The following is a 10774-nucleotide window of genomic DNA, read 5'->3' on the forward strand; positions in this document are numbered from 1 at the left end:
TTATACACATTGTGTATTTGCTTATTTTGCTTTTATAAACTTGTCATCATTCTGAGTTAACAGTTCTGTGTTCAGCCTTTCTCACTTGACATTAAAACAGAAGTTTTCTCTCCTTTGACTCCAAACTCTTTGGAAACATCATGGCCAGGAGCTCTGTAAGGTTCTGTGAGTGACACCTGTTTGCTAACCATCACCTGTGGTAGGAGGTGTTAGTGAATTCACACTGTGTGCACAGTGTGTGCTGAGGATCTCTGGGCATTTCTTAGCTTGGTCCCCATCCAGTTGGCATTACCTCCTCAAGAAAGGCCCTTAGATGTGGATTTCAGACCAAAAAACTGCAAACAGAAGCTTATGAGGCAGGGCTTGCCTGGTGGTCTAGTGGCTAAGACTCCATGTTCCCAATGCGGGGGATCCAAGTTTGATTCCTGGTTGGGGAACTAGATTCCACATGCTGCAACTAAGAGTTCTCATGCTGCAACTAAAAATCTGTGTGCCACAATGAAGGCCCGCACAACCAAAATAAATAAATAAGGTAAAATTTTAAAAAGAAGCTTATGAGGCCTATCAAAGCAGAAGTTAGAACCTGTAACCATGGCTGTCTGTGGGTCACGCGTTTCTTAAGAATTATTTCCAGATGCCCATGTAAATGCTTCAGGTCTATCAGCTCCTTCTCTCCTCACAACCCTCTTAAGGAGCTTCTATCATTTGTCTCGTTTCATAGCTACAGTAGGGGCTTCCCATGTGGCACTAGTGATAAACAGCCCACTTGCCAATGCACAAGATGTAAGGACCACAGTTTCGATCCCTGGGTCAGGAAGATCGCCTGGAGAAGGGCATGGCAACCACTTCAATATTCTTGCCTGGAGAGTCCCATGGACAGAGGAGCCTGGTGGGCTACAGTCCATAGGGTCACAAAGAATCAGACACGACTGAAGCGACTTAGCGCACACACATAGATATGGAACCGGGGCACAAAGAGCTTGCGTGGCTAGACCAAGGCCGCAGGCAGTGAGCGCCCAAGCTGGGGTTCAAACCCCAGCCCGCTGCGCCCTGGGCTCCCACTCTTAACCACTCCAGGAGGATGGGAGATAAAGTGGGCTCTTCGAGACACCCACACCTCCTCTCCTGGCCTCCTTCCTCTCGGCCTGAGGAATCTCTTCTGCAGGTGAGAGGTGAGTCGCATGTAGGGACCCCACGACAGGCGTGAGTCCACTGCGTTCAGCTGGGTGACGCAGGCACATCCTTGCCTTCTCCCAGCTTCAGTTTCTTCATCAGGGAAACGGGCAAAGAGGCCGTGAGGGAAACGTCTGGATGAGCGGGAACCTGCTTTCAGGTGCTGGGGTTCTGCAGCCTGCCCGTCCATCCATCGCACCCGCCCTGGGGCCGCCTCCCTGTGCACCCCCCGCCCCGCTGCCTCAGTCCCAGCCCCTCCAGTCCCGCCTGCACTGGCTGACTCTCCCCAGCCAGCAAGGGGGTGACACCACCCCAACAATGGCTGTGGGACGGAGTTTTAAAGAGTCCTCTCGAGATTTCCCCCAGTTATGGGACCAGTAGGGGCAGAGCAAGTAGGAACCAGAAATTGTTGGTGGGTGCAGAGTGGGAGAGAGAAGACTGTATTTACCTTCCTGTATCTACTTCTCTGAGAGCATTAATGTCCCTTGTTTATAGAGTGTCCTTGTTCCCCAAGAGTTCGGCCTGATATTGAGTCCCCATTACTCTGAGACACCAGGGCAAGTAAGAAAGTGAATCGAGATTTGAACCCAGGTCTGTGGGACTAAATCCTGGGCTCCAACCTGGCCCTGTGCATCCGACTACAAGGTTGTAGTACCCACGGCCTGAGTGTCACAGCCCCACTCATCTGAGCTCCCAAAACCCAGAAACCGATTTTTCATGGCCATTTTGCAAATGAGGACACTGAGGCCCATCTGAGGTCTTGAATGGGTGAGTGCTTCAGCCCCAAGCTGATTTGGGCTTTCTAAGTCCCAATCGGTGTCTGAGCTTCTCTAGCCAGCAGCACAGACACCTCATTTGAAGCTGAGCAGATGATGAGGAAGAAACCTCTGAGTGTGAACCAGACCATGGGGAGGAGCCTCCAGCATGGGTTGGGGTGGCTTCTTGGATCCCTAAATAAATAAAGAGTCTAGTCCATCAGCCTGGAGAGCAGGCTGAGGCCCCAGCCTTTCTCCTCCTTTCTCCTGTTTTACAATGGCTGCCAGAGATGAGGAGACTGCTCTGAACCAGCCTCCACACCAGGTCATGGAGCCACAGCAGGAACACTGACCTCACGTGCCCTTCCCAATCGGAAGGACTGATGCTGAAGCTGAAGCTCCAATACTTTGGTCACCTGATGTGAAGAGCTGATGCACTGGAAAAGACCCTGATTCTGGGAAAGGTCGAAGGAAAAAGAAGAGGGTACCAGAGGATGAGATGGTTCAATAGCATCATCGACTCAATGGACGTGAATTTGAGCAAACTCCGGGAGAGAGTGAAGGACAGAGGAGCCTGGCATACTGCAGCCTATGGGGTCACAAAGAGTTGGGCATGACTTAGCAACGGAACAGCAGCAGCAACAGACCCTGGCCTGCCTCACTTTTCAGAGGAAAAATCTGAGGCTTAGGAAAGGAAGTTGTTTGCCGGAGATCACACAGCCAAGCAAGGGCAATGCGGGTGTCCTGAACACGCCGGTCCCACTGTGCTGCTGTGCTTCCTGGTCTCACCTCCCACCCCCACCCCCCAACTTGTCCCACGAAGATCCGCCTCTGGTCTCTGGACGTTACTAGCTTCACAGGGCTCCTGGCAAGAAACACAGCCCAATTGCACTGTATACTACAGATTGTGGTTTGGAGCAAAAGTGTGCTCCTCACTGGATCTTACTTCAAACTTGCGGTAATTCCAGCCTCAGGTCGTCTGGACTGAGCATCCACTCTGAGCCAACTCCTTCCCAAGCTGCTTCTCATTTCATTCTCGTGCTTGGAACTATTGTCCCCAGTCTACAGATAAGGAACTTGAAGCTCAGAGCCGGCATGTGACAAGCTCCAGGACCCTTGGCTGGGCAGTAGCGGGCTGGTGTGCACCCAGCCGGGGACCCAGAGCTGGACTTTTTCTCCCGTCAGCATCCCCCGTCAGAGCTGGAGGAAGACGGTGGTTGTCCCCACACCCCAGAGCGCACTGGAACCCGTCCATGGGGCCTGGCCTGGCCCTCTGGACAACAGGACCTTGCACATGGAGACGCACCCCACCAGCTGCCCTGGACCCCAATCTGCCCCAGACCCCTGCCAACCTGGGGTCTCCACTCAGCTTCCTGCTGCAGCCCACACGGCCCCAGAGTCTCTGTGATCTCCGTGATGCTCTGGCCAGGGCAGGGCCAGCTGAGGGTGGCAGGAAGCCAAGGGTCCCAGGCCTTCCAGGCATAACCCACACCTCACATGGTCTGAAGTGGCACTACGGGGCCCCAGGTTGGCACAAGCCCTCCAACCTCCTGCTCAGGAGCCACAAAACTGGCAGCTCTGACCCAGCTCTGAGGAGCCCTGGCAAGACAGGAGACACCACAGGGTTCAAGACTTCCTCCACTGGACTCCCGTCATGACCCTCCTCTGTCCCCTCCCTCTGGAAGAAATGTCCTCTTCCCCAAGCAACTGACTCCAGGAATAGCAGTAGTTACACTACTAATTAATGATAACAGTGGCTTCAGTTCAGTTCAGTTCAGTTCAGTCGCTCAGTCGTGTCCAACTCCTTGCGACCCCATGAATCTCAGCACGCCAGGCCTCCCTGTCCATCACCAACTCCCGGAGTTTACTCAAACTCATGTCCATCGAGTTGGTGATGCCATCCAGCCATCTCATCCTCTGTCATCCCCTTCTCCTCCTGCCCCCAATCCCTCCCAGCATCAGCGTCTTTTCCAATGAGCCAACTCTTCGCATGAGGTGGCCAAAGTATTGGAGTTTCAGCTTCAGCGTCAGTCCTTCCAATGAACCCCCAGGACTGATCTCCTTTAGGACGGACTGGTTGGATCTCCTTGCTTAGTCTTTTTAAAACACTTTTTATTTTGTTTTGGGGTACAGCCGATTAACAACGTCGTGACAGTTTCAGGTGAGCGGCAAAGGGACTCAGTCATACATGTACATATAGCCATTCTCCCCCACATTCCCTATAGTGACTGAGTTTCATTGCACATTCGCCATGTGCCAGGCACTGTTCTGAGCACTTGACATGTATTATCTCATTTAATCCTCAAAACAATCCTGTGAGGCTTTTTACTTGACGTACTTTTACTAGCCCGTTTTATATGAGGGGACTAAGGCACAGAGAAGTTAAGTAACACGCTCAAAGCCACACAGCTAGATAGGAGGGAAGCCAGGCTATGAACCCAGATTGTCTGGTTCCAGAGCCTGAGCCATCAGCCAGCACCTCAACCTCTCTGGATGAGATGCAACCCCTATCCCTGGGGTTTATCTACTGATTCATCAATTCATTCATTCATAAGCACTTGAGCACCTATTCTGTACCAGACACTTTGCAATCATAATCTCTTTGGAAGTTTATAGCAGCTATCAGGTAGGCATTATTAATTATCATCCCATTTTACAGATGAGGCAACCGATGTTCAGAGAGGTTAAGTAACTGTACAGAGACACACAGCCAACAAGATTCAAGGTAAATAAGAAAGTAGCGTAGCTAGGATTTGGCCCTTTCCACATTCATTATTCCCACTTTTCTTTAAAAATCCAGGTCCCCCTGGTGGGGTCTCTACAGCTCTGGGAGGGTAGCCGCAGAGAGTGGGCTCTCACAGGCCGGGACAAGCTGTGCACTGGGCCAGGGGTGGGTCAGCGCAGGCCAGCCCCCAGGTTACTCCAGGCTGGGCTCTTTGCAAACTCTCAGCCACCTGAGGGCTCAACAGGAGAAACACACAGACTCTGAGATCAGAGCAGGCTGGCTTCCTGTCAAGGTCCTCCCGTCTTGGCTGTGTGGCTTGGACAAGTTTCTGCACTTCTCTGAGCCTCCCAGAATACCTTATAGAATAGATATGATAAGGGCCCCTAACACTGCTGGAGGAGAGGAAGATTTTAAAAGGCAGCAAATACAAAACAGCTCCTTATCCTTTAACTCCTTTTCTTACTTGTAGTGGTATTGTGAGGATTAAATAAATCAGAACCTAACATGTTCAGTCAGATTGTTCTCTGCCTGTGTGGCTAGAGCAAGCCACCTGCACTCTCTAGGATTTGGTTTCTCCATCCATAAAATGGGCACACTAATAATACTACCTCCTAGGGTCATTGTGAGTTTAAATCATCTAGAGGACTTAAAACAGCATACCACACTCAATAAATGTTATTAGCTATTACTGCGTCGTGATTAGCATTGTAATTACACAGTGAATGCAAGTTACCGGGATTATAAATTGATTTAAATTCAGCCCCTGCCTCAGGCTTCCATTCCATGGCCATCATGACGGTGTGTCTCAGAGCATCTAAGCTCTGTCTGTATGTTATGAGAAAGCTGAGTCCAGGACATGCATGGCCCCAGTCTGTGGCAGAGCTGCCTCCATTGAATTTCAGGAAAATGTCAGTGCGTGGCCTTTTCAGATGGCCAGTATGGGACTCATCCATCTGAATGCTGTCGGTGTGTCTTCAGGGAGACTCTGGAGGAAGGTTCTGTCCATTCAGCCCTCCTGTGTATCACTGATGAGCTCCCCTTTGGAAAAGATGCTGGCACCAAGTACTCCCCAGCAAGAGAACAGGACGAGAAAAAGCCACATGCCCAGGCTTCTTTCCCTTTTGGTCCTGGCTGCTGCATAAACTGTGGCCAGAGTCAGTGGCTCACAAACATGGTTCGCTCTTTGAGGGCAGCATGGTGTGAATGAAGGGATGAAGGGATGGGAGCTAGAACTCGAGACACGTGGCACCTCTGCTCACCACTGTGCCCCACTGGACGAGTGGCCTTTTCGTCCCGAGGCCAGTTTCCTCCTCTGTATAGTAAGCAGAGAGCTAGAAGCCTCTGCGTTCTGCCCCTCCAGGCGGGGTGAACTCGGCAGTTCCTTCTTTGCACTGCGCTTCAGTTTCCTCTCCTGTCAGACAGGAATTGCATTTATGCTAGGCTGTGAGGAGGAGCACTCAAAGGGTCCAGCCTGATACCCACTGCATGGTTGGCACTTAGTAACCAGGAGCTGAAAAAAACTTTGCTTTTGTGGGTGAAGACCACTGGGTTTGGAAATCGAGGGTTTGATGATCAGGGTTTGCTGAAAAGTAGAGGTTTCCTGCAACAGTTTGAAAACAAAGCTTTGTGGTTTGAGTGTTCTTGAGCTGCAAGGAGGAGCCTGTGCAAAGGCCCTTGGGTTCCCTGAAAGAAGGGGTCTTTTACCCAGGAGTCTACAGAGGACACAACTCCCACCAACTCGGTGCACCCGACTGCCTGCTATGCCTGGGGCAGGATCTGCTAGGGCATGCCCAGAGGGAGCAATGCCAGGGAGCACAGCCAAGGCCCTCCGTCTGCCCACTGCCATGGGAGGCTGTGCCAACACCGCACAGTCAGGGGAAGCAGCCCCACCCAGGGGCCCCTGCAGCCCAAGCGTGGGTCCTGGTGCCAAGGGAGGCTAGGATTGTCTCTTGGATTCTGGATGTGGCTAAGGGGGAGGGGGCTGTGTGAAAGTCAGAGCCAGGAGAGGTCATGACTAGAGGCTGCTGTCTTAGCCCAGGGATGCTCCGCACCCTCTGCTCCTGTTTACACACCTCCTGGCTGACTGGGATCGCCCTCTCCCCCAAAGCCACCTGACCCACCTTTGTGGAGCAGTTTTGTCTTCCTTCTCAAGCGTGGTGCCTATAACCAAAGCAACTTCTCCCAGAAAGGTCTAATCATGCGCTGGAACAACAGACTCCTCCTCTGTTCTACAGACTATACCTCTACTGATGCCTCCCTGTTTTGTTTCTCCCTGCACACATCACTGTTGATCACACCCAAGTCCAGGGCTACTAGCAACCAAAACTCATTTCTTCACAACTCTTTTCTACGCTTCCTTCTTCCATCCCTTCCTCCCGCCCTTCTTCCATCTTTCTCTCCTTTCCTCTCCCAAGTCACAGCAATGCCTCTGTGCAATCAGTTTGTTCAAATGTGTATGTGACTCTTACTGCGGGCACTGGGGATTCAAAGTGAATATGTCCCGGGTCCTGCCCACAGGACGCTTCTCATCTGCCACTAGAGAGGATGGAAGGGTAACAGGTACAACCACTTGCCCTGAAGATGTAAGTAACAGAAAAGACGAAGTGCAGAGGGACCTCAGAGGAGGTGAGCAACTACCATATACGTGTGACTGCTTGGTAACCCAAGTAAAGGTTAAGGGCAATGTCTATTCTCCCAATAAAAGACGCACAGTAAAGGTGAACAATATAAACTTTAAGGGGTGGAGATGAGATAGAGAGAAGTCTATTTATAATATTTATTTCTTTTTTGAGAGATTGGTGTTGTTGTTTAGTCGCTCAGTCATGTCTGACTCTTTTGCAACCCCATGGACTGTAGCTCACCAGGCTCCTCTGTCCGTGGGATTCTCCAGGCAAGAATACTGAAATGGGTTGCCATTTCCTCTTCCAGGGGATCTTCCTGACCCAGGGATCAAACCCATGTCTCCTGTCTGGCAGGCGAATTCTTTGCCACTGAGCCACCAGGGAAGACCTTATTGAGAGATAAATATTTTAAATCTTCTTTATATAAAATATTAATTTGGAAAGAATGCTTTTGTTCAGTCTAAATTTCAAGAAACTACTTGGTTCAAATTCTTTGCACATGACTTTGACATCAGTGTCACCATCATCTGGTGGGACGGCAGGGGGAAGACTTTTTGGTTTTCCAGAGCACACCTTAACCACAGGGACCAAGATGTTAAACACAGCTCTGTTGGATCCACATGTCAGGTGACCACGGGCCACTGTTCCCTCCGCAGGTACCATCTGCAGAGCATTTGGACAGTTGGGGTTTCATTTGCAGGCGTGCATTTTTTATTTGCACAGCACTGCCACTTATTTGAGCACTCTGAAAGTGACCTTTAAAAGGCCTGTTGGCAACACCCTCTCTTTGTGACCTTCCCTTTGGGACACTTGCAGTCACAAAATACTGTTTGCATTGCACTGTTTTATATGAGTAAACTTTTCTAGACTCCTTTTATAATAATACTGACCTCTATATACATCCCAAACTCACATGGACTGGGGGTATATGAAACTAATGTACCCTTCCTAAGGGTACATTAAACAGGACCTCAAGTTTAAAAAAAAAAAAATAGCTGACTGAGAGAGCAGCCATAATATGAGAAATCAGCGACTCAAACACAAGGCCACCTTATGTTCAAGCATATGTGACAAATCAGGGGTGCTGGGGAACAGTCTTCCCAGAGGTGGAGACTTTAACCTGACCTTGAAGTACAAGAACCCTTTGGGATGGACCAGGCACTCCAGGCAGAAGGCACCACAGCTGAACTTGGTGTGGGGAGGTGTCTCTCCCAGATACCCACCTTTCATTCACACAGCTCCAGCCAGCTTTACTCGGAAGTTTGAGGCACCTATTCTCCACTCTCTGAGGCTCAATCTGCCTGTCTGAGAAGTGGGGGTAATAACATATTTCATAAAGTCACAAGGGAAACAAGAGCATGGAAAATAGTGTCGGAAAAAAAACTGGGTTGAAATTAGGTTTTCTTTGGCAAATCATTGCACCTCCTAAGCCTCCGTGTTTTGATCTGAAAAATGGAGCCCTGTCCTGTGAGGACAGGGGTTAGCAGGCTTCATGCCCTACTGAGTGTGATCTGGGTTCCCCTACTGGAGAGGTGGGGTGAATGAATGAATGAGGAATGCCTGTTACTCCTTCTGCCAGAGACGCTGTCCCCCACTCTTCCCATGCTGATTCTTTGCTGTTCCTCAGATGGAGTTGGCCTGCTCCCAGGTTCTCCCTAAGCCCCACAGAGTCACCCCATCAGTCTTGTTTTATTTCCGTCCTGGCTTTGATCCTTGTATTATCTGATCCTAATTGCTTGTTATTGCTGTCTTCACTACTAGCATGCATTGTCTGTATCTACAGTGCCCAGCGCAGCGCATGGCACCTAGGATGTGCTCAATAAATATTTTAATTAATGATTTATAGGTTCCCTCCTCCCAATCTTTGGACACTGCCTAGGTTTCTCCCACTTGTAGGTGCAAGATTTCACCCCCACCTGTCACCCTGGTTGGACTGTTTAAGCTCTTTACACTGTCCAAGGTGACCTTGTGCTCCGTGTTTGCGTTCCGGACCCTTCGCACGCCCGCACCCTCTCACAGAAGCTCTGCGGGCGAGAGGCTGGCCCCCTGTGGCCCAGAGCCTGGCACGCATTAGGCCTTCTCAAAATGTTGGCGTTAATGACTGAAAGGCCAGCAGGCTGACGAGCCTGACACCCTCAAGGGCACCCAACCGCCCATCGCGCCTTCCTGACCCGGGCGCGGGAGCGGCGAGAGCGGGATGCTCGGCGGTTCCCCTCCCGCCTCCCGGAGCAAACTTTCAAAAGATGCGGCAGCCGCGGCCCCGCCCCTCCCGGCGTGGTTGGAGGCGGCGGGAGGCGGGGGCGGAGCCGGCGGGCCCGGGCCGGTGGCTCCGCCTCCTCCTGCTGCTGCCGCTTCCCTCTCGGCACCCGCCCCAGCTGCAGCCCGCCGGCTCGCCGGTGCAGCCGCGATGCCCCGGAGCCAGACCCCGGCCCGGGTCCCCGGCCCAGCACGTAATTAGCCTCCCTGCGTCCCGAGGGCGCCGGCGCCACCGCCAACGCCGCGCCCCGACGCAGCGATGGGCAACACGGTGCACAGGACCCTTCCAGGTACGCTGGGAAGCCCTGCCCGGGAGGCAGGCGCTGGGGTTCTCCTCTCCTCGGGGGACCCTCTGGGTGACTTCCGGAGAGCCACCCCACCCCCACTTCCCTTAGTGCTCTCGGCGGGCGCCGTGGGCTAGAGTCTCCAGTGCCTCCCGACTCCCGGCTCAGCGCGCGCGGAGCGGCTGGGCTTTGCGCTCCGGGAGGGCGGGTACAGCGTCCTGGTTACCTTGGGGACCCCCGTGCTCCTTCTCCCGGCTTTGGCTAGATGCGCGAAGGGGCCGTTGCGGCGATGCTGCGCGCCCCGCGTTGCCTTTGTTCCAGCCGGGGGGCGCTGATGAAGGAGCCCGGGGCGCTCCGGGGCGTGAATGGAGCCAGGCTTCTCAGAGCTTCCGACGGCCAGAAGCCGCCGGTTGTGCCGAGACTGCAGCGGCTGAGTGGGGGCGGGGGGTGCTCGCAGGGGTACCTCAGTTAGCAGCCGCTCAACGCCCCCGCGGCACATGCTGCTTGGTTTGGCCACGTTCCCACGCGCACCCCGGCTGCGCCCCCCTCTGGTGTCCGCTCAGCTGGGGGCTCTCTAGACCCCTCGCAGCCGCCGCTGCTGAGCGCATCGCCTCGTAATTAATACAACCCCAGAATTTTCAGGGCCAGAGTAGGGGGATTCAGAGCTGGGAAAAGGTGGGCGTGGGCTGGCGAAGGCTTTGCTAGAAAATACCTGGTAACTGTAGGGATAGATCAGCGCTGCTCAGAGGCTTGGAGGCTCAGTGCCCAGTATGCAAAGAAGCTTCGCGGTAAAGGTGTGTATATCCATATTGAAGAAATTGAGGCTCTGTGGAGGGGAAATGACACACCCAAGGTCATGTTGCTAGTGTTGGGGGGGGGGACGCGTTGAGATTGGGATCTGTGTCTGTCTGCCTACCCTCCTCCCCGCCCCCAAATCTTTAGAATAAGTCTTTATTCTGC

At 52.7% G+C, this 10774-nt stretch overlaps 1 protein-coding gene and 1 long non-coding RNA gene across 2 annotated transcripts in view; one reads left to right on the forward strand and one right to left on the reverse strand.

Moving 5' to 3' along the window:
• Nucleotides 1-7633: 7633 nt before the first annotated feature.
• LOC122454281 lies at nucleotides 7634-10174 on the reverse strand. Its single transcript, XR_006273360.1, has 3 exons — nucleotides 10041-10174; nucleotides 8498-8579; nucleotides 7634-7662 (listed from the first exon to the last, which is right to left on the reverse strand). It is a non-coding gene; the product is annotated as an uncharacterized LOC122454281 (long non-coding RNA).
• Nucleotides 9632-10774, forward strand: part of NEURL1B (neuralized E3 ubiquitin protein ligase 1B) — a 44460-nt gene continuing 43317 nt past the window's right edge. Inside the window, exon 1 of the mRNA XM_043488662.1 lies at nucleotides 9632-9820. Coding sequence (XP_043344597.1) covers nucleotides 9790-9820 — 31 coding nt within the window. The 5' untranslated portion in view covers nucleotides 9632-9789. The remainder of the gene's footprint in view (nucleotides 9821-10774) is intronic.

Source organism: Cervus canadensis, chromosome 16 (assembly GCF_019320065.1).
Source record: "Cervus canadensis isolate Bull #8, Minnesota chromosome 16, ASM1932006v1, whole genome shotgun sequence".
Lineage (NCBI taxonomy): Eukaryota > Metazoa > Chordata > Mammalia > Artiodactyla > Cervidae > Cervus > Cervus canadensis.